The 24,222-nt window shown below is 40.2% G+C and overlaps 1 protein-coding gene across 2 annotated transcripts in view; it reads left to right on the top strand.

Annotated features, from left to right (window-relative positions):
* Positions 1 to 21,922, top strand: part of PAPSS1 (3'-phosphoadenosine 5'-phosphosulfate synthase 1) — a 57,651-nt gene extending 35,729 nt beyond the window's left edge. For both annotated transcript variants that reach the window (XM_020796409.3, XM_020796410.3), the window contains exons 10-12: positions 391 to 659; positions 7,578 to 7,807; positions 21,207 to 21,922. In XM_020796409.3, coding sequence (XP_020652068.1) covers positions 391 to 659; positions 7,578 to 7,807; positions 21,207 to 21,345 — 638 coding nt within the window. In that variant the 3' untranslated portion in view covers positions 21,346 to 21,922. The remainder of the gene's footprint in view (positions 1 to 390; positions 660 to 7,577; positions 7,808 to 21,206) is intronic.
* The last annotated feature ends 2,300 nt before the right edge of the window (positions 21,923 to 24,222 follow it).

Raw genomic sequence — 24,222 nt, 5'->3', positions numbered from 1 at the left:
AGCAGATAGTATTAAGACATTCAATGATAAGCAATGAGAGGCAGCAGTACTACATTGTTCAACCATGATTTTGCAGCAATGCAGGTGTCATAGCGTTGCTAAGATGTCATCTTTAGAGAAGACACCAGACAACCAGCCATTGTCCCAATTTAAGAGCACTTATGTAAATTTGTACATTGAGCTTTCAAATGTTGGTATGATTACAGAGACAGTTTGACACTGTTCTATCCACCCTCATCACCCCCCCAGCACTGGGAGTAAAGCCTTTTTACAATTATATGTCACACAATGACTTAACAGGGTGCATAGGCTATTGTGGGCTCTTTGTCTCTAACTGCTTTTGTCTCAATTCATCTAAAAGATTTGGATGTCTCTTGTTTCTTTCCTTAGATGCTGTCTTTGCATTTCAGTTGCGCAATCCTGTGCACAATGGACATGCTCTGTTGATGCAGGACACACACAAACAACTTCTCAGTCGAGGCTACAGACGTCCAGTTCTGCTTTTGCATCCTCTGGGTGGTTGGACAAAGGATGATGATGTTCCTTTGATGTGGCGAATGAAGCAACATGCAGCAGTGCTGGAGGAAGGAATACTGAATCCAGAAACAACTGTGGTTGCCATATTTCCCTCTCCTATGATGTATGCTGGGCCAACGGAGGTAGGACAAGTGATCATGTAATACATCTCAGAAATACCTTTATCCTTTTGTTTTTGTTTTTAGTTTCAATTAATTTCTTTGATGTTTAGTTATCAAAGTGGTCTCCCTTGGAAACAATGCTTCATGGTGGTTTCATTGGCTTCTACGACCCTTCCATCGTGAATTGCTTCCATAGTTTGGTTTGTGGGCCTTAGAAGAAGGGTCGTAGAGTGTTGAACGTCAGGATCTTCATGTTTACAATTTTAAGAGGATTGTTGCGCCATCTCTTCTCCTCCCCCTCTGTTTTGAGAAAGTTGAGAGTGCTCTTAACGTATTGAATCATGGCCAAAGTGTTTGGATCTCACCCTCCTTCTTCATTCCAGTGTTTTTCTTCTGATCTAGATGGAGTTGAGACAAGTGTGAGCAAACAACTGAAAAGAAAACATGCTTTTGGCAGAGTCCTTTGCTAGGCAAATGGCATCAAAGGATGACATGCAGTACCAGAAAATGGCTCTTTTTCAGTATTTGATGTAGAACTTTTGAGTTGCTTCATGGTGGGATTTAGCTTTTATCACTGCCATTTTTTTTCTCTTTCTCCCTTCCCACAGATGTTTTTTCATAAAGTTTCTGAGATGATTCAGCTTCTGATTCTCCTTATGTTTGCTTGCTGAAAGTCTGGTAACTTTCAAGTAATTTATCATGTTGGGCATGCAGTTGGGTGGGTAAAGTTCACACGGAAGACAATTTGTGGTTGAGATTGACTTCTTTTGATGAGTCTTGTTAGCTGTGACCTGATGCCATGAAAGAATCTCACTTTATGGACTCATTAGCCTCGAGTTAACAAATGGCATAAACAAAAATATAGTGTTGGGAGCTCACTTTAAATTCTCTTCGTAATAGACATCTCACTCTAGCAAGTACAGTGGTGCCTCACACAACAATATTAATTGGTTCCAAAAAAATCAACGTTGTGTGAAACATCATTCTGTGAAACACCATTTCCCATAGGAATGCATTGAAAACCGGTTAATCCGTTCCAATTGGAACGGATTGCCATCGCTGAGTGAAAATCCCCATAGGAAACATCGCTGTCTGAAACAATGTTTCCTTCATTGGAATGTATTGAAGCCGACTCAATACATTTCAATGGCTTTGCGAAGTCCTTTTTCGCTCCTGTAAAAGTGTCTTACAATGTTTGGAAGCTGTTTTATATAATTGCAATGGTTAGCCCACCTCCTGAAACCTAAGCAAACTGATTTTGGTGTTGTTCTGACACTTCGTTAATTTATGATGATTTTTTGTTTTCTCCATTGGAAACCATTAGACAGACCATCCAATGGTTTCCAATGGAGAAAATTCAAAAAATCATCATAAATTAACGAAGTGTCAGAACAACACCAAAATCAGTTTGCATAGGTTTCAGGAGGTGGGCTAACCATTGCAATCATTTAAAACAGCTTCCAAACATTGTAAGACACTTTTACAGGAGCGAAAACGGAGATCGTTGTGTGAAAATCCCCCATAGGAAACATCGCTGTGTGAGGCGGCAAATTTAACAGAAAAAGGCATCGTTGTGTGAATTCATCATTGTGTGAGGCACCCATTGTGCGAGGCACCACTGTATTAGTGAGTTGAACCTCTAGCAGATCAATTTCTTCTCTGCCACTCACAACACCACATCATCTTGAGGATTGAGATGCAGCACCATTTCTGCACCAGGTGCTCAGCTGCAAGCTGCTGTTTTTCTCCACTTGTGTGTCCCTCACTAAAGCAGCTGCCTCCTGTTCTTGGGGGAAATGAATACCTGAGATGGGAGTAGGATGACCTTTTCTGGAACCTGAGGGGTTGCTATCGCCACACATGTTAAAGCAGAGCTCAGAGCACATCAGTCGGTTTCAAGTACAGTAGCTTGATTTCTTGGAGTTTGAAAGGACATTTCAAGGAACTGGTAGATTTTTACATTATAAATCAACGCTTCCACTTGGTACAAACTGAAAGGCAGACTAAACTGGTGTGAAAATTTTATTAATATTTGTAGCTGAGAGTATAAATGTAAACTGTAGCTAGCAAACAGTGGACAGAAACTGGTCTAGTTTCTTGCAGCTGGAAACTTTGGATAATAAGGATGGTAATTGCATTGGGAAAGAGTGAGTGAACAAAGTTTAAGACTATGCTTAATCCAGTCACCATTTGGCATTCCTGAAATGGTGGATTATTCTCATAGAGCAGTGATCCCCAACCTTAGGCCTCCAGATGTTCCTGGACTACAACTCCCAGAGCCTTCACCACTACCTCTGCTGGCCAGGATTTTTGGGAGTTGAAGTCCAAGAATATCTGGAGGCCCAAGGTTGGGGACCACTGTCATAGAGCAATGCGAATGCATATTTTCTATACTTCAGCACTTTTGATTTCAGATTGGAATGCAGAACAATTAAATCTCATTTATTTTAATAGAAACTAACTGTGTGGGGCTTTCTGTGTGTGTGTGTTTTGGCTACTTGTTATATTTCTTGTGGGTTCTAAAAACTATGCAAGAGTGAATGAAGTGGCATATGCAGGCATGCTTTCCATTATACCTTTGGGATTTGTAGCTGGAGAATATGGAAGCAAGGGTTTGAACAGAATCTGTATCCACAGTATTCGTCATTGAATACAAGTACAATAAGAAACATTTCCTTAATTTATGCTGTGTTTTCCGATGACCTCAGAAAACCACTTGCCAATGGTGTGTTTTAGCCGACTAATAAAAGATGAGTCTTCCTTTAATCATTTTCTGTAGGTCATTTAGAAGACATTGGTAACAGATTTGTTTCTCTAGCACAAATGACTTGCAGAACAATAGACAGCTGTTTAAGCCAGAATGGTTATCAACTGTCTGACTATGGCTTTCTAGTCAGCGAAGATTTAATGGACATGTTTTGCAGATTTCAGTCTGAATGTATTGTTTGGAAACTTTTTGGAAAGTAAACTTTTTATGGAGTGTTGTCAAACTAGGAAATTGCGTTTGTTGCCTTTAGATTGTGGCCTATCTGGAACAAAGGCTATATTTGAAAAGAATTGATGTTTTCTTTGGGCGGAAGAAGGAGAGAGGGAATACCGAATGGTGAAATCACTGAGGAAGAAGAATGTATAAGTGCCCATGTCTAACTTCGCTGCATTGTTTTCACACTTTTTGAAAGTTGGCTTTCTCAAACACTTTCTTAATTTTAATAACTGCAAGAGAAATTGGCTGTTCCTCCCTTGCTTTGCCTTAAAACAGCTTGGAACATACAATTATCCAAATCTACCCTAAATACCTAGAGTGGAGTTGTGTATCATTATACAAATGGATTAAATCAGTCTGCTGCAAGCTCTTCAAAGATTAGGATAACAAGGAGAATATCACATGTTTTTGCAACACTCACACAGAAAGATTCTGTGTTGGCAGTGTAATCTTGGGTGCATGTCATGCCTTTCTGTGGTCAAGGTGCAAATGTTTACCACTTGTTCTCTTTGGCAAAGGTTCCATTAGTTGCTGGTTGCAATATAGTCATGCTGATGTTTGCAGAAAGCTTTTTAAAGAATTATTTTATAGCACTTCCTACATTTTAAAAGTGCCCATTTTGATGTTTTAAAATGAGGCTTTTGTGTGTGTGTGTGCTAGATTTTTTGATATTGCACTCTAATTTAATATAAGAGACCTAAGGTGGTATAATGCAGTGGTCCTCAACCTTGGGCCTCCAGATGTTCTTGGACTTCAACTCCCAGAAATCCTGGCCAGCAGAAGTGGTGGTGAAAGCTTCTGGCAGTTGTAGTCTGGAGGCCTAAGGTTGGGGACCACTGGTATAATGGATAGAGTGATACACTAGGTCTGGGGAGATCTGTGTTCAGATTCCCACTTGGCCATGGAAACTAACTGGGGGTGACATTGTAAAAACACCCTTTACTTCACATACCTTGAAAACCCTAATAGGGTTACCATAAGGCAAATGTGACTTGGTGAAGCATAATGGCAACAACAGTGTAATGGATAGGCACAGTCTGACTTTGTTTATAGTCACAGGTTTTGCACTCTGGAGATCTCTAGTAATTGGCTTTGGAATTGTTGTTAACCTCTTTAATTTGTGAGTTTCTGTTTCTAAAATGTTTATATGCAGAGTGCTGCAGTAGCAGCCTATGTTTTCAAAGCCTAAAATGGCAAGAACGTAGGGCAGTTTTTCATGTCATGTTTCATGACCTGGTACTTCCAAGTTTTCCATTTTGTAGGACCAGTTCAAATGCTGTATTCCCCCCCGAATGAAAGTTGGTCTGCTAAATATTTGCATATCCCAGTAGTTTCTTGACATTTTATAAAATTTGCTTAGCATTTGCTGACTTGCAGTTACTGTATATGTATGAACAATTTCTTTGTGAAGTATTGCTTGTTTGAAGAAAGATGAAAGCTGCATTTGAAGTTGGGGTGGACGGAGGTGGCTGCCCCTATTCAAGTTGCTGTATGATGTTTCCGGTATTGAGGTGGCCTTTAAATGCTACAGAGGTGCTTGTGATTAAATGGACGAGGAAGAAACAGGAGTGAACATTGCACATCACAAACTTCAGGCAGCTGCTTGTGTTCACATCCCTTTTAGCTATTCTTATTTAGGGAAAACTTTGCAGCATCCAGCTTAAAGTTTAAAAAAAAATCTGGTATAAAATGTTTTTTTCATTAGTAAAACAAATCATTGTGTTAAAAGGACACAAATTTTAAATCTCTTGGCTAGAACAAATACGGCAATTTCCCATGGGCAGAGGTTCTGGAAAAGATTATGAAGCTCTCAGTTTACTCCTTTTCTTTCTCTGTGGTAATAGGAAAGCCTTAGAAACTAGGAGATATATAAAAGATTTTGACTGTTGATCTCATGATGAGGGCTGCAAAGTTTAGCTGAGGGACTAGATTAGTCAAAAAGTCCTTTGGCTTGATTAAAAGGTTTTAAAATAAACATTCCTATTGAACTGCATTGTTTTCGAAGAGGCTTTTTCCTTCCCTTGCAAAAAGGAAAGAATGCCTCTTCTAGGATGATTGCGTGTCCTGGAATATTTCTGTCAGGACATGCTGGAGACAGTGTTCTTTTATTCATAAGTCTATGCAAGTTTAATCCATTAACATGCACCGCCATCATCATCATCACGTGCTGCCAAGTCAATTGTGACTTATGGTGACCTTTTTCAAGATTTTCCAGATAAAGAATACAGTGGACCCTCTACTTAAGGAATTAATCCGTATTGGAACGGTGGCTGTAAGTCGAAAAGTCTGTAGGTCGAATCTCCATTGACCTACAATGCATTGAAAACTGATTAATCCCACAACTGGCAGTTTTTATTCTATTTTTGTTCCATTTTGGTTTTTTTTCTGGTCTGTAGGTCGATTCTCCGGCTGCAAGTCGAATCTAAATTTTGCAGCCAGAGAAGTCTGTAACTCGAAAAGTCTGTAAGTCGAGCCGTCTGTAAGTCGAGGGTCCACTGTACTCAGAAGTGGTTTACCATTCCCTTCTTGGGGAGGGTGCTCTGGGACTGTGCCCCTTGTCCAAGGCCGGCTCTACTCACAGGAGAGCACAGTGGGGAATCAAACTCCCAACCTCTGGCTCTGCAACCAGATAGATACCTAAGCCACTGAGGTATTCAGTCAGCAACGTTCCTTGAATGCATTTTTTTAAAAAAATAAGAGTCCTAAGCATCTTTGGGCTCACTAATTTCTAAACTTGTGCTTACACACTCCTTTATGAACTTTGAACAATTTTAAGAATTTAGTAGTTTCCCTCTTATTTGACTTCATCAGAAAGCATGCTTCTATGCATAGATCTTTTTATGTATTGCTTATAGCATGGCCATACTTCCAAAAACAGAAAATGTGTAACAAAAGATAACAAAGAACTGCATCGTAGTTTAGAAATATAGACCAGAGCTTGTCCATAATTTTTTAAAATTACTGTTTCAACAAATTAATTCATTACTCAAATCCATAGCTTTTTAAGCAACAAATTAACTTTTCATTTGAATAGTTAAAACCAGAAATAACAGCATTTTATAATTTCTTACTGTGCACATTAGGGTGATTTTTTTTTGCACAGTCTAATACTTCTAAGTGTTACTTCTATGTTTTTGTAGTGTAAAAATTTAGTGAATTAATTACATTCTGTTCAGGTCTAACAGACGTCTTCCTTTAAAGACTGAAAGCTAACTCATTTAGTAACTCTTACATTTATGAAATATCCATGTGTTACACACTGGTTTTTTAAAACTCAAATTGATTTAAATCACAATTTAAATTTAAAAATCACCAAAAATCTGGGTTTTTAAAATTTAAATGATTCATAATTTAAATCAATTACATTTAAATCAAATCTGCCCTGTTAAACATTCTAAATCAATCATCATACTGACTCTCAACTGCAGCAGGAAAGAATTTAATTACTGTACAGGGATTATGAACAGATAATCTCTATTAAACTGCAGATGAGAGCATCATTTTAAAAGAATTTAAATTTAAGGATGTAAAGCATTTCTCCCAATATGCAGATAAAAACAATTACAGTGTGCCAGTTCATGCATCACAGTCTCTTGGCCCCCTGAGACGCAAGGAGAGTACGAATGCAGAGTAGCTTTTTAACATGTTTGTAGGAACTGGAGATGGGGGTATTCGTATATGAATGTTTGTGGAGTGCTGTTTTGCAGCAGTACTTTGTGCAACTGTGTATGTATTCCAAGATTTGTATATCTGTTTCATAAATTTACTGTATAGCTGTCTGCATGTCATCAACATTGAATGATCACAGTAACTCTGCTCTTATTTTAGGTATGACTTCTAGTTTATTTCAAAGATTGATTCCCGCTCCCCATTTTGTCTAGCAGGAGCAATTGTCGGCTCTTTTTTCTTGTTCCTTCCTTGCCTTTTCTAACTTCATTTCTCAAATCTTGTTCTAGGTTCAGTGGCATTGCAGGTCAAGGATGGTGGCTGGAGCCAATTTCTACATTGTGGGTCGAGATCCTGCCGGCATGCCTCATCCTGAGACTGGAAAAGATCTCTATGATCCAACTCACGGTGCCAAAGTGCTGACTATGGCGCCAGGCTTGATAACACTGGAAATTGTACCCTTCAGAGTGGCAGCTTATAACAAGAAAAAGAAATGCATGGATTATTATGATTCAGAACAGTAAGTTTTTTTTGTTTTTTGTTTTAAAAATAGATGAATGTCTTGCATTAAACATCAGGCAGGGTGTTTGAGGGATTTGGTTTTGCATGACAGCACATCTCAGTGGGTATCATTTTGTTTCCAAGTGAATTCTCATTTCCCAGGGCTGAGGTTCATTTCATTTTTGTCTGATTGAGCAGCCTATATTCCCCCTCTTCACCTTTTTTTCTTCCTCTGCTTGTTCTGTTTTGCGACCTCTGAGTGAACAAAACACACTTGAATCTTCACTGCTCTGAAGTCCTGCCACCCTGGGTGGCTTTGGAATGGCACCAAAGAGCACTCTTGTATCAATAGTACAACTTATTGTTTGCAGTGATAATGTAAGTCATGTTCCAATTTTTGTTTTGAACCTCTCCATTTGCATGTATAGTTTCAGGCTACATTTGATACTGTTGAACCATCCAACAAGCTTCTGGATGCATGTTTAAAATTTAGTATGTTTATAATTATGGAAATGTCTCTGTGATAAGCTCATCTAAAGCCTTTCTGCTTAAATCTTCAGTACTACATGGTATATCCTTGCTGTTTGGCTGTTTTTATGCAGAGTGCTGAGTAGGGACATTATGCTTCTGCTGTGTGGGTTCTGCGAGGAGAGCACAATTTCCTTTCATTTTGAGAAAGAGGGGTAGCACACGTGATGTTTTTTCCATTTGTACATGTGCTGCCTTTTAACACATTGCGTACAGTTTCATGACTTGAAAACAGACAACAAGGACACGTTTGTAGTCTCATCCTGCTGCTTTTTATGTATACCATTGAGGAAGATGGACTGTCTCATTACTTTGTCTGACCACATACAGCATTTATATGCACAGTTTATACTGTACCACACATACAAAAGAAAATCTAGTAAATGGCGGAAGTAACGTTGTTGAAGTAGCCTGGTTCTAGTCAAAAGATAGTCCAATCAGTTAATTTTTTTTATTTGTTTGAAGTTTATTCATATCGTATCTATAGCCATCATTTAAAATTGTGCAGTGCTCCAGTATAAAAAGGGGACATGGTGGCACTGTGGGTTAAACCACAAAGCCTTTGGGCTGCAAGGTCGTAAGACCAGCAGTTCGAATCTATGCGACGGAGTGAGTTCCCGTCACTTGTCCCAGCTCCTGCCAATCTAGCAGTGCGAAAGCATGTAAAAATGCGAGTAGATAAATAGGTACCACCTCAGTAGGAAAGTAACGGCATTCCGTGTCTAGTCGCACTGGCCACGTGACCATGGAAACTATCTTTGGACAAACGCTGGCTCTACAGCTTGGAAACGAGGATGAGCACTGCCGCCTAGAGTCGGACATGACTGGACAATTGTCAAGGGGAACCTTTACCTTTCCAGTTAGTACAAATGAAGAAAGTTAAATCTCACCACATGACCTGCAAGTGCATGAGCTGGACAGAAGTCAAATGGACATTCTCACTGGTGTCAGTTTCACATTCTTACAGCAGACTGATTTTAAAGCTTAAGTGAATGTAACATGGTATGGTTATGTTGATGATGGTGATAATCTTTACTGCTGAAAATAAAAGGAAAACAGGGAAACCTATGAGCATACAGTTGTATTTTGTTTGCTCAAAGAGTTCCTTCGCAAACCAAGTCATGTTCCCTTACATCGTTGAGGCATTTTGCATCGTTGAGGCATTTTGCATTATGTTATGTCTCAGCTCTGAGAACAGCTTTCAGCAGAAATGCAGGGAGTGCTGTGAGGCAGATAGAATCCCAGTAGAAACATCTGAACTGTCCTGATCAGCATCTAAGAATTCCATGCTTTATCATTCCCTTCTTCTGGGGGTATCCTGGGACTGTGCAGCTTGCCAAAAGCTACCAGGAGGTACATTGAGGAACTGAGCTGCCAGTTTCCGGCCAACATTACTGAGCTATCCATTCATTTACAAGGGAAGACTTACCTGTCTGTTAAAACAAACTATTGACCAAGGATGCAAATTGCACTGAAAAGTTGTAGAATCATTTGGCTTCTGTTGGAATGCAGAATTTGGTGTTGAGTTATATATTGAACTTGACTTTCTGACTCTCAATGTTTTCAGCAGTAAGAAATGGGATTTCAGAGTTCCTTATAACTCCTCAACGTAGACGTCTACGTTGGCTTGGGCATATCGTGAGAATGGCTGATGGTCGGATTCCAAAAGATCTCCTGTATGGAGAATGAGTGCAGGGAAATTGCCCCAGAGGGAGACCACAGCTGTGATACAAGGATATCTGCAAACGGGATCTGAAGGCCTTAGGAATGAACCTCAACAGATGGGAAACTTTGACATCTGAGCGTTCAGCCTGGAGGCAGGCGGTGCATCACGGCCTCTCCCAATTTGAAGAGAAACTTGTCCAGCAGGCCGAGGCAAAGAGGAAGTCCCGAAAGCGGCAAAATCAGGGAGCTGGACAGGGGACAGATTGTCTTCAGTGTGGAAGGGATTGTCACTCTCGAATTGGCCTTCTCAGCCACACTAGACACTGTTCCAAGTCCTCTATACAGAGCACGTTACCATAGTTTCTCGAGACTGAAGGATGCCTAATCTAATAACTCCTCACGTATGAGTAGAAAACCTATTAAGCAATGATTATTAGTGTGTGTTGTAAGCCGCCTAGAGTGGTCACAATTGACTAGATAGGCGGGGTATAAATGAAATAAATAAATAAATAAATAAATTATGAACATTTATGTAATTTATGAAATATATACAGAAACTGCATTGCTAATCCATAGAATGATTTTTCTGAATGCATCTTTTCAAATTAAAGCTGTATAGTGCAGATTAATGCAGAACTGTAGGCTGTGGGCTTAAAGGGTTTTTGTGTGTGTATCATACTTCTTAATAATAGCAGTGATATTTCTTTTATTTGCTTTATATGGCATATCACTGGCATATCACTGACATATGAATTAGCACTCTGGATGTTTGGCATGTGGATAAAAGGTGCTCAAACATATCCCTAGGCATGACTTGGGCACTTGCATACAGCAAGTTTTAGTTCTGCAGTAATTGAAACTGAAGCCTAGTTTCCAAAGCAATTTGCCTTATCGCTCCGGCAGCTCTGTAAAAAGAGAGCGCTTTAATTTCTGCTTGAACAAAGGGGCTGGGTCCCCGGTTGGTTGGCCTGAAAGTGCATATTACCATGTTGTGTAAATAAACCACTGTCAGCTCTGGCCTTTTCATCCACGAGACATAGTGGTGGGAAGGCATATTGTTGTGCAAAATCTTCCAAGCGGTTCTCAATTAATGAGGCTGTAGAGATGTGTTTGGTGCAGCTGGACTGGAAGGAAGATGACTGGTAACATATGAAAGCAGACCTCCTATTTGCATATGGTGTCTGTAGCATGAAGCACAGATGTAGGGTGAACCATTCCGAGAAACGGGTGTCTTGGGAGCTGTGCTTCAACTGCCCCGTCGGAGGGAATTCATGCCAGCCGCCCAGGCTTCACATACCCAACTTGGCGCTCCAGCGGAATGTAAGGCTTTAATTGATTTGCTTTTTTCTTTTAATCAGAAAGTCAGAACAGAACAAACTCGTAGGCTTTTATTGTTCCATCTTCTTTGCCAGATAACAAATATAAATACCATCATTTGAGGAATTTTTGATTAAATGAAATAGAACATGAACAGTTTATGGCCAGTAGAGACAAGAAGTATTTGTCTTGTTTAGGCATTCTGGCTTTCTTGTGGTTAGAACTATGGAGAGCAAGAGCAGGTGTTCTGGCCATGTTCCTTCTATTGCATAGGTTCCCAAACGTTTTTGCCCCGTAGACCACTTGCCGACTTACTTGTTTTCCATAGACCCCCTATGCAATTGTAACAACTACAAAATATGTATAAAATTTTGTACTTACTTTTCTTAGGCACTCCTAAAGATGATTTTGATTCACTTGACTTTTACCTATTTTCTATCTATATTTTTGAATGTATTTTTAAGCCACTTTTCTTCTGAAAACTCAGAAAGCAACTGAATGTCTCTAACACTCCTATTTATCAATTATGAATCAAACAGGTTTGTACAAAGCTTTGATACAAGTCTAAAAAAGTACTGTCAGCCAGCCCAACCCTCGTACGCACAAGATGTGTGTGGCCGTATAGCTCAGTAATGAGAAATGACAAAATGTTGTCGATCCCATTTACAATACACCAACATTTACCATAAAATTTTACCAATAATTTTACGAACTTACACATGAATGAGGCACATGACAATACAGATGGTACATAGTACAGTGGTGCCTTGCTTGACGACGATAATCTGTTCAAGCAGAATCACTGTAGAACGAAATTGTCGTCAAGCGAAAGTAAAAAACCCATTGAAATGCATTGAAAACTGGTTCAATTTGTTCCAATGGGCGAAATACCTCATTGTGCAGCGAAGATCCTCCAAAGGGCGGCTATTTTCCCATGCCTGTTAAGCGAGGAATCTGTCCTAAACACAGCGGGGAGCCATTTTGAGAGCCGCCGATCAGCTGTTTTAAAATTGTCGTTTAGCGAAGAATCGGTTCCCGAAGCAGGGAACCGATCATTGTAAAGCAAATTTTCCCCATTTAAACATCGTTTTGTGATCACAAAAACCTCATTGTAAAGCGGATTCGTCGTGAAGCGGGGTAATCATCAAGCGGGGCAACGCTGTACCTAATTAAATAATATTATGAAACAGAGAATCTGTGTTTGGTGTAATTATGGATTGCCTAAATATTTATTATGATCTGCCTAATGGGATCTGCTCACGTAGACCCCCATTTACATCTCATGCACCCCCAATTTTTTCTCTCTGATGTGGATCCCCTACAAGTTGAAATCGACCCCTGGGGGTCCATATAGACCGCTTTCAGAACCTGTGTTCTATTGTATAGAGGCCACATCACCATACACTGGAGAGGGAAAGACTACAGTTTGAAATTTGATGTACCATATCTTTGGAAACTTTTTTTTATTACAGCTCCAGTGGTTATGCTAGCTGGGGCTTTATGGAATTAGTTTAAAAAGTAACTTTTTGTAGTTTGAAAAGTAACCTTTCTAATTCTGTGGTCTTTATATATATAGGCTTCTACACATAGACTGAAATCCATTAGTACGTTGCAAATAGAGTAGCCCAATTGAATCAAGGGAACTTACAGGAGTTGATTCACCAAATCTCCACTGATCCAGTGGGCCCATTCTAGTTGTGATTTACAGACAGTTTAGACTACTGTCTGTCTGATAGATAACAGAGAGGCGGTGGGAAAGAATTCCTGCTTTAGTTACTGTGAATTTTGTGTTCTTCCCAGTTCCTGCTTCCTATTACTATTATCTGAATTTTAAACATTTATGAGAAACTTTGGCAAATGGCACCATTTTTCGCAGGTGCATGTGTGAAATAGGAAAGTTCAGAAGTGTTAAAATGTGCATTCCCACCACCATTACAGATCCTCAGCTGGTATTCAAACTGTCAGCCAGCCCAACCCTAAATTTTGTATGTGGTGTTTTGTCACATGTTCTAGACAGACAGTGCAGACTTTTGAACTTTATTTTTAAAAGTACACTGGGAGTGCTACTGAAATATTGGAAATTTTAATTGCAGTGACAGTTCTGCCAGTAAAAAACACACAGCTTGGCCACTGAAGGCAGTGGTCATGATGAAAAGCCATCTGTTTCACTTGGCCTTTAAAAAAATGTATCAGACCATGTGAGGTGCATAATGTTACAAGGCAAGACTTGGCAAATCAACCCTATTGTTTTGGTCATGTACAGGTTTATAAATTTTTCCTGCAGGGCTACTGCAAAAGTTAGCCATGGGGTGGTGCCAAGACTGGCCACTGTTAAAAGCTGAAATGTCTCTTAAAAGATTGTAGATAATTCCTTTTGGTGAAGTCAGTAAATCTGACTTTTGACAAAATTTGTACATCTCTTGGAAAGAGGCTTTATATAGCAGTAACACATTCATCTTTTCAGTGAAAGTACATAGAATATTGATAGTTGTTTCCAGATAATATAAGCTGACTTACACGTCCATGCTTCTTGATTGATGGCTTCAAGTTAAGGTGAAGGACCATGAATGCAGTGCCAGAGCATACATACTGCATGCAGAAAATAAGAGTTACAGTAAAAATAAGAGTTACAGTCATGTTTTAAAGGAGTAGGTAGTGGTTGATGATAATTTCCTGCAGGAAATATTGGGCCAATCGAAGTTAACAAAATTGTGCTTGATCAGGAGTGGGAAAGATAGTCGTTGGATTCCAAATTTCATTGACCCTCCCACCCCCCAGTCGGCATAGCCAGTTAGTCGGGGATGATGGGGCATGTAGTTTAGTAGGAAGTGTTATGAGTTCTGTGCTAGATGGACAGTAAATGTTTGACCTGGAATGAGGTCTTTTCTGGTGTAACAACAAGTAGTGGTTGGTCAAGTTGACTGGCATGGCTCAGATTTTCATATCGTTTCACACAGTACTTCTTAATGGAAGCAGTTTGCGTGTGGTTTATATGCTCAGTTGTGAGTCCCTGATTGATGGAACACATGTGCATGTCATCTGAAAGAAATTACCCACTGCAGTTGGTCTAGTCCTTTTTAAGAACAGCTGAATAACTTTAGTGGTTTAGTTATCTGGCTGCAGAGCCAGAGGTTTGAAGTTCGATTCCCTGCTGTGCCTCTTTGACAAGGTCTGGACTCAATGATCCATAGAGTCCCTTCCAATGTTACATCTATGTTTCTGTCCCTCTGCACGGGAACCTTAGTCCATGTGCACTGAGATGGGCGGGGCTTCATTTGGAATGGGAGGTAAACAAGCCAGCTACGTGTCCACAACTCCAGCGGTGCTCTGGGCAAGCACACACACAGCTTAAAGGGAACATTGGTCCCTTCCAGTTCTGCAGATCTATGATTATGATTATCATAAATATAATTATGATTACATATTTACGTTCTTGGGTATCTTAGGATTCTTCATAAGTGAAGTGGGATGAAAAACTAGCCATTTTTCTGGCTCAGTATGGGACAAAGTGTTTACAAATACAAATACTTTGGAATGTGTTTCCAGGAACATTAAGCACGTGATATAATGAATCAGTCTTAGGTCCATCGTGTTGGAAATGGCCCAAAAACTTGAGGAACTTCATTCAGCACAGGAAGTTTTTTTTAATTCAAAACCTTTAATAGTCTATCTACCAATCAGCACTGATAGAAATATAGGGTTGTTTGGGTTTTTTTGCTGAAAATCATCCTTCAGTCTCAAGAGACTATGGTGACATGCTCTGAATTGAGGAGTGTCCTCTCCAGAGCATGAAGCCCGGGTAAGGTAATATGGAGGATAGGCTGTTACCCAAGCAGCAGATCCCCCCTCTCCACATTGCTGAAATGGTCCAATGGAAAGGCAAGAGCCAATACAACTGGTTCCAGCAATGTCGCAGGAGTTGGCAGAATGACATGAGCTGCCTTCGGGACTCCATCTCCGGATTTTGCCTCTAGGTTAACTCCTGAAGCCTTTTCCGTGAGTGGATATAGCCACAAGGCTATATGGGCTGCCTTCCATGGCTGACGAGCCCCACCTACCCAGCCTGCTTTTTAATAGTGTGGAAGTATGATCTGACCCTTAAAACTTTCCTGCCTCCCAGGCTTATGCAAATCTAATTGGATTTGCTATTTACCATATTAAGGCCAGAGATAGAATTTGAGAATTTCGTGCGCCGTTAGGCGAGTGGTCCTGGGACACGTTCTTTTAAAGCAGAAAGTCCCACCCTCTAGGCCTCACCCCCAGGCCATGTGATGAGGAGACAAAAAGAAACCCCAGAAAAAAAAACTCAGCAAAACATCCATGCAAACATACCTGGCCGTCACCCTCAGCCCAGCTTCCTAGGGAAAAGGGTCCAGGGTCCTGGGACACGCTCTTTTAAAGCAGAAAGTCCCATCCCCTAGGCCCCACCCCCAGGCCATGTGGTGAGGAGACAAAAAGAAGCCCCAGAAAAAAAACTCAGCGAAACATCCATGCAAACATACCTGGCCTTCACCCTCAGCCCAGCTTTCTAGGGAAAAGGGTCCAGGGTCCTGGGACACGTTCTTTTAAAGCAGAAAGTCCCACCCCTAGGCCCCACCCCCAGGCCATGTGGTGAGGAGACAAAAAGAAACCCCAGAAAAAAAACTCAGCAAAACATCCATGCAAACATACCTGGCCTTCACCCTCAGCCCAGCTTCCTAGGGAAACGGGTCCAGGGTCCTGGGACATGCTGTTTTAAAGCTTGTCTTCTGCTCTGCTGAAAATAAATGATTATATATCAGGTCTTCATGTGGAAGTTGAATCAACAGTTACCTTTTCCATTAGAATGGACTCTGCTGTGTAATGAGTATTACCCTGAATCTTACAGTCTTCTGGGGAGACTTTCCTCTCACTCACATCACCTTTACAGATAGGTTTGAAGGGAATGTTGGAAGGGGCCTTCTTGGTGGCTGCCCCCACCTTATAGAGTGCTCTTCTCACTGAGGTTCTCTTGACTTTTTGGTGACAAGTGAAAAAGTTTCTTTTCAGACAGGCTTTTAATATCTGATTTTACTATAGTTAGATGCCGTATGCCTGATGTTTTATATACATTTTTAATGGCTTTTTATGTTTTTAAAAGGGTTTTTAGATGCATGTTTCAATGTTTAATATCTTTCTAATGTTTGTTTTAATTCTTTATGAGCTGCCCTGAGTCCCATCAAAGAGAAAAAGGCAGCATAAAAATGCAATCATTGAGCCAGCCAAATGTTTTCCCCTTTAGGTCTGTCTGACCCCTCCAACATCCACCAGAGCACAGAGTGCTGTCCTCTGAAGATGCCGGCCACAGAGACTGGCGAAACGTTAGGAAGAACAACCTTCAGAACATGGCCAAAGGGCCCGAAAAACCCACAACAACCATTTCCCCCTTTACCTTGAAGCTGCATGTACCCAGTTCGCAGTTTTAGAGGCTCTAATAGTAATCTGTTCCAGTGGTTCCCAAGCTTTGGACTCATGGCTTCCTTGACCTACTGTGTGCAATTCCCCCCAATGGTTTGGGAGGGAGGAGAGAGTAAAAAAAAATGTTTGGGAACTAAAGATTTAAGGGAACTGAAGATGTCTAGAGGAGGAAGATGAAAGAAAGGGACGGTAGGTAAGGCAGGAGTGCAGCCAAGTGTTGAGAGAAACTGAGGCCAGGGCAAAGGCAAGGCCAGGGATCCCAGTGGGTTCTCCTGTCCTGGCCTGCCCCCCCTTGACTGGTGAGATGATGGGGTTCCCCCTATAGGAACCCAGGTCTCAAGACAACCCCTTACTGGGCCTGTGGGAGCCCTCATGCTTGTCCCCTCCAACATCCACCAAGAAGGGAGATCATGGAAGGATGAATATGTGATAAGGACTGTTGGTGGGTGGAGTAGGGGTCCTGTGGGATTACCTTCTCCTCACGTGCTCTCTATCACACTTTTGCAGTGGCTGGGAGGGATGGGATCTCTCTCTCTCTTTCTCACACACACACACACACACCGTGCATGCTCCTGGGACAGCCCTCCCCTTCCCACAGTTGCTTGGCTGGCAAGCCTCTTGGATGCCCCATGAGTGTTGAGGCAAAGGGATCAGTTGCAGCACCATGGCCTCCCTGCCCTGCATGACGCCTGCATGAAAGATAGGGCAGGGCATCCAGAATACTCCTACAACCTCTGTGGGCCTAAACCAGGATCAAATCATTAGCTGAGATTAGGAACGAAGGCAGGAAGGGAGGAACCTAAATCAATATACAGTAGTACAGTGGGGTCTTGACTTAAGAACGGCTTGAGTTAAGAACATTTTGACTTAAGAACCGCTCTCATAGGAAAATATTGACTTGACTTAAGTACTTAGATTTGAGTTAAGAACTGAAAAAACCCACGTGGGAGGCAGGGAAAGTGCAAAATTTGAACTTTCAGTTAACTGTTGGCCAGTGAAAAGGGTGCCTGTCTGCTTCCTCACTCCTCCCAGCGTTTAGAGAGTGGATTGGGAGACAGTCTTCGGACTGCCTGGTACTGTACTGCCTGGACTGTATTTTCCCTGCCTTCCCTGAACCTTTCTTGACCTAAGAAAAAAAGAAACAAAATATCCCCCTCTAGTGGTCAAAGGCAGAATAGCAGCTTCCCATTAGTTTCTATGGACGGCAAAGAGCAGGTACGGATCAAATGGTTTTCAATGCATTCCTATGGGAAATGCAGATTTGACCTGAGAACTTTTTGACTTGAGAACCGCCTTCCAATACGGATTAAGTTCTCAAGTCAAGACCCCACTGTAGACTGTTGAGAACTAAACAGGGAAGAGAAAGAGAAGGGAGACGCACTGGGGCACACCCTTTGGGAACCCCTGATCTATATTTTTGTTATAAACCTGGAAATATTTGTATACAGCTAATTTGTTGGCACAGATTAATCATAGCTGCTGAATAGCAATCAGTTGTCTATGTTATAGAATTTTCCAAAGAATTAGCCATGTTATTTATTTATTTTATTTATTTATTTTATTTATATCCCGCCTATCTAGTCACTTAAGACCACTCTAGGCGGCTTACAACAAGCATGATACAATATAATTAAAACAATTTTTAAAAGGGGACAAACTTTGGACAAGATGGAACAGACACTAGGAGAGAGGAAAAAAGAGGTCTGAGCATGTTGTCAAAAAAAAAAAGAATATATTGAGGCTCTTTAAAGACTAGCAGTTTTATTTCAGTGGTGAGCTTTTATGGATCAAAATATCTGAGAAAGTGGACTTTGATCTCAAGCTGAAATCAATTTGTTAGTCTTTTAAGTGCCACAATATTTTGCCTCCCACCCCCCGGATATACTTGTATAAAAATGTTTAATAAAAGCCACATTAGCAGTATCTTGTCCTGCTTGATTTATGTCCTTAAATAGTGCTTTTTAATCCTCTTTAAGATTTTCCACTTGACTTCCTTTTTCTCTAATGCTCAGTACAGCCAATTCTACAAATAACATTTTTAAAAAGTCTAAAGACATTTTGAACACCAGGCTAAGTGGAAAATGAACTGTTCTTATTAGGACACATTGTTAGAAATACTTTTGGCTGTTTCTTGAAAGGCTGTATTAATTTTTTTTTAATTCTGCAGAGTTCTGTGCTCATATACAAGTGGGAGCCATTGATATCTTGGCTCAAATCAAGCTATGCATAATTCTGAGCCACTGGAGAGTTATTCTTTGGGCATGCTCGTTCAGTCATGCTGACTTTCTTCAGATTGGTATTGCTCAGTAAATAATAAGCCAATAGAAGCTAGAAGATCAAAGTCAAGATAAGGGTTCTTGAGTGCTTGAGCTAAATAAGAAAATACAGTGTTATATGGAAAATATGTAGAATAGAGAGAATTTCCTCTAAGGAATGCAATGGGTTGAAATTCCAGGGTTGCAAAGTAATTTTAGTCCTGGTGGCAAAGAGTTGATCCATTCACCAAGACCTTTTGCTGTAGATGGCAAAAGAAATTTGGGAGCCACCCAAAAGTGTTTTGGTCATAAGGGCACTATAATGATACAGAAATTACAGTGCATCTGATTAAGAAAATGCTGCTTAGAACAACAGAATCAGATACAGTGGTGCCTCGCACAACGAGTGCACCGTAGAGCGATGAATTCACTCTACGAGGCTGGTTTTGCGATCGCAAATGCGATCGCACACCGATGCCTGAATAGGGCGAAAATCGCAGAGCCGTTCGGCGGATCCAAAATGGCCGCTGGAAGCCCCAAGATGGCCATGTGCAGCATTTTCGCGCCCTCGTTAAGCAAGGGGAGGGCGCGAAAATGGCTGCCAGCCATTGCAAAACATCGCTGAACGGTGAGTAAATGAGCCGATTGGAACGCATTAAACAGCGATGTTTTCACACAGCGAGGGTTAATTCGGAACGGATTAACCTCGCTGTGCGAGGCACCACTATATGTGTTTGTCATAAAGGTGCCATACTGCTCCTTGATTTTTCTATTGCATTGCCTTCTTCCTTTTGGAGATTGCATGTTTGCTTTAGTTATTTACTCAGTCTCTGTACGTCCAGTACCTGGATTTCTGATTTTTGTCCCATGATCCATTTGATAATTTTAGATATTTCTTGCTTCTGACCAAATTAAAATATTCTCTCTCATAGGGAAAATACACCCTCTACTTTTTAAAAAAAATCTGCTGTTGCATTTAATCCAAGAAACACCTTGATCCAAAAGACCAGGATCTTATTGTACTGACTCCTTAATGATCATCCAGTAGCCTTTGAGAAGTATCCAAGACAGGGATTATGTTCATCTTTGTTCTAAGGACTGTTAAACTGATGGGTACAGACTCCACATTGTCACTTATAAGAGTCACTGCAACAGACTGAGTCCTTCTTAAATTTCTGCAGCCAATTAAATTAAATTGCTGTGACATGAGTGGCTCTGCAGGTTAAACCGCTGAGTCACTGAGCTTGTCCATCAGAAGGTTGGCAGTTCAGATCCACGCAACGGGGCGAGCTCTTGTTACTTCTCCCAGCTTCTGCTAACCTAGCAGTTTGAAAGCATGCAAATGCAAGTAGATGAATAGGTACCACCTCGGTGGGAAGGTAACAGCATTCCATGTCTTAGACATGCCAGCTGTGTGACTACGGGAAGTGTCTATGGACAAATGCTGGCTCTTTGGCCCCTAGAGTTGGATGTGACTGGACTTAATTGTCAAGGGGAATCTTTTTTCCTTTACCTTTTTCTTTAGGTATTAATTCAACGAGATACACAAGAACATACTGGTGAACTTGGCATCCTATCTACCACATAATTGATGAATTCTATTTTCTTAGTATGAATCCTCAATGCAAGTTATACTAGTGTCATGGTAGACTAGATTTAAATCAAATTGATTTAAATCACTGCAGGACGGATAAAAATCATTTTTTTAAAAAAAATCCAATTTAAATTAAAAACAATTTAAATTTTAAAAACTCTGATTTTAAAATGATTTTTAAAATCACCCATTTTTATCCACACTGGAGTGATTTGATTTAAATCATATTGAGCAGTAATCTGGATTGAAGGCTAGATATTTCAGCAGGGCCAGGGAGAATCCAAAGTCTTCCTGTAATATAAAAAATATTTAAATAATAACCCATCCCAATAACTGAAAACTGGGAGAGGGAATGTGAATTGGATTATCCAGGCAAACGGTATAGCCGGCTGACTGGAACTGTGAACTTACTCGTTCTGTGCTGTTATATTTTGCTACCCATTCCATTTGTCTGTCTGATTTTGGAACTTTTATATAAAAATGCATCACAAAGTATTCGAGCCTGTCTGCCGTTGACCAGAAGCACTTGTGAATCCCATTATTAGATTTTGAAAGAGAAACAGAGTTAAACTGAAACTGTTGAATCATCATCCTGAAATGCCTTTGTTTTTGTTTTTTTTCAGCCATGAAGATTTTGAATTCATTTCAGGAACTCGCATGCGTAAACTGGCTCGAGAAGGGCAAAATCCTCCTGAAGGTTTCATGGCCCCTAAAGCATGGACTGTGCTGACAGAGTATTACAAGTCCTTGGAAAAAGCTTAGGCTGCTTATGAATTGCAGATCAACCTTTGACGCTTGATTTATTAACACGAAGGGGGACCACACAGTCACCGTTTGGCACGACTTTGTTGTAGTGGCTGTCAGGAAGTTCTTTGCTGAAAAACAGGCCCTTTCTCCTTAACTCAGCATCATTCTCTGCTTGTCTTATGGGTTCTATTACATATTGGCACCTAACAAACGGCTGGTTTCAATGTCTTCTCTTTTTTATTACGGTTAATATTCTTGTGGTACGAATTTCTGAAATCTTTACTTTTTAAAAATCTTTACTTTTTTGCCTCTGTACTGTTCCTTTGTATTACTGTAACTGTTTTTTTTCCTTTCACATTATTTAATATAGGTCAACTTTTTCTTTCATTTTGTTCTTTTTCCTTTTTGTAGTTTACAGGACAAATATCTCAGCCTGATTAAATGAACTAGAAATAGGTGCTAAATTTAGTCAAAATTAAATAGATTTTTAAGATATTATATGTGTACTTTTCTGTCAACAGTCTTTGAAGTTCTTGTATGGAATCTCCAAAACAAACTTCCGCCTATTGCAAATTAAACATTCTTTATTGAATGTGTTTTGTTTGTGTAGTCTGTTTATAACCATGTAAAGAACTCTGGAGAAATGCAAAAAATAATGGGGTTGCCAGTAACATTATTGCTATTATTTTAAAAACTAATGTTTGTTTTCTCTCATTTTTTACATGCTCTTACTTTTTTTTAAATTGTTGAAAAGTGCAGTCACTTCTGTTTGCTGGCAATTTTAACTGTCTAGCCTGTTACCCAGGAGTAACATACTCAGTGGGTGGTTACATCTGAGGAGACATGCATGACATGTTAGCCTATAGCAGCAGAAATAACGAAGAGTCTTGTGGCACCTTATAGACTAGTTTGTTTGGCAAAAGTTTCTGTGTATGTATCTGATGAAGTGGGCAGGACTCCCAACAAAACTTCTGCCAAATAAAGCTTATAAATGTTTAAGGTGCTGTAAGACTCATTTTTATATTGTTATATTTATGGGCAGGGGAGTGTTGTAGCAAGGAATGAGACTTCTCACAAAAATTTTTTTAAATGACAGAAGCTTTTTTATGTGTGTGTTCTTTGGATGATTCCCCAAAGAGAGTCTGTGGTAAACATGAATAATCCCTACTAAAGAAGGAAGGAAACATGACGTTTTTGTGTTATTTCAAGTTTCCCTCTTGTTTAACCTTTCTTTCACCCTGTGTCTGTCAAATTACCTGGGAAAATTTCCATCCAATAGTCATGAGAGCTGTTGTCAGCAACCAGTTATAACACTGTAGGCGCAAGAATTTTGAAGCTGTGAAATAACTTGGATTGATTGGAATTCACTGGGAATGGTCTTTCTTTTAAATCTGTAATTCCCTGTGAGTGAGTGTGTGAGCTCCTGACACTCTTCACCTTCTTCTGCTTGGACACCTGGGCCTCTGTCTTTGAGCCTTCTTTTTCTCTTTGATTTTTTTTGAAGGATTTCCCCCTTCCCAATTTCTTTGGGTTATTTTTAATTGTGCTGTCAGGCATATCTGAGCCAGTGTGCCTCCTTGGGGTTATTTTTTAAAAAAATTATTTTCCTGTCCTGACTTTATTGGGATTTCTTCTCTCTCTCTCTCTCCCCCCCCCCCCGGTCTTTTCCTTTCTTGGGTTATTTTTACTGCCTGCTTGCTGCTGCGCTAGTCTCGAAGAAGAAGTAGTAAAGGAAGACCTCAAAAGATATATGGAGGGAAATCTTCCTATATGCTAATCGTTTTGTTTGGGAGGCTTTGATTCTATTTTTTGCCATTATTTGCATGCTTTTCTTTCTTTTTATTTTTAAAGAAAGGAGATGTGAGTTTTATTTTGCTGTTTTTTCTTTGTATTGTGGGGAGTGCTTTATTTATTAGATTTTTTAAATTGTTACGGTTAATTTACTGTGTTTTTATACTGTTCAAATGTATATATTGGTGCTTTTTTGGGGGTTATTTTGTTTTATGTCAGTTGCAATGTTGCCTGCTTTTGGGATAGATTGATTCTCTGTTGCCTTGTCTGTGCTTCTCCCTCCCACCCCTCACAGTTTTGGGGGCTTTTTGGACTACTATTCAGAGCACGTTACCACAGTCTCTCGAGACTGAAGGATAACCACAGTTTGGATTACTGCCAGAAAAAAAAATAGGGGAAGCCAAAATGGAATTACCCAATATTTTGTGTAAAATGAAAGGATTGTGCACAAAAATAATAAAAAAGAGGCCAAACTCCCACCCCCAAGAATCCAAAACAAAGCAAAAATGAAAGTTTTTACTGTTCACACCCCTACAGGTAGCAAATGCACACAGTATCATCTGCTTCAGCATTCAAAACATAATGGATGCCAGTTACAAGAGTTAATATAGCAGATATTTATAGGAGATGTGGGCAGGAATGCTGACATTTTGCTAGGTACCAGCTTCTCACCACTTAGCCACAGGATCTTTTGTGTTCTCTGTGTAATTGTGCGTTTATAGTTACTTTGAAAACTGCTGATGTTGAATGATAGGGAAAGGCCATTGCTCAGTCGTGGACCACATGCTCTGTGTGCCAAAGGACTGATATCTCACGGTAGGGTAGGACTGGAAAAAAGGTTCTTGTCTGAATCTCTAGAGAGCCAGTGTCAGCAATATTGAGCCGAATGACCCATGACAGTTCCTTTTGTCCCTCTGAAATTGTGACAACCTAATTCCAATTTGGCAGTAAAATACTGTACATTATAGTTGTAGATAGACAACAGGATAAATGAAGTCTGTTATGCATCTACAACCAAGGGAGGGGAGAATGGGCCGTGAAACATTTCCTCCACAAATTTTTCTTTTCCAACAGAAGAAGCAGTAACAAGAGATATATATT

The sequence above is a fragment of the Pogona vitticeps genome, chromosome 5, assembly GCF_051106095.1.
Source record: "Pogona vitticeps strain Pit_001003342236 chromosome 5, PviZW2.1, whole genome shotgun sequence".
In the NCBI taxonomy this organism is placed as follows: domain Eukaryota; kingdom Metazoa; phylum Chordata; class Lepidosauria; order Squamata; family Agamidae; genus Pogona; species Pogona vitticeps.
Note: the sequence above shows the minus strand (reverse complement) of the source record. Positions and strands in the feature narration are given on the sequence as shown.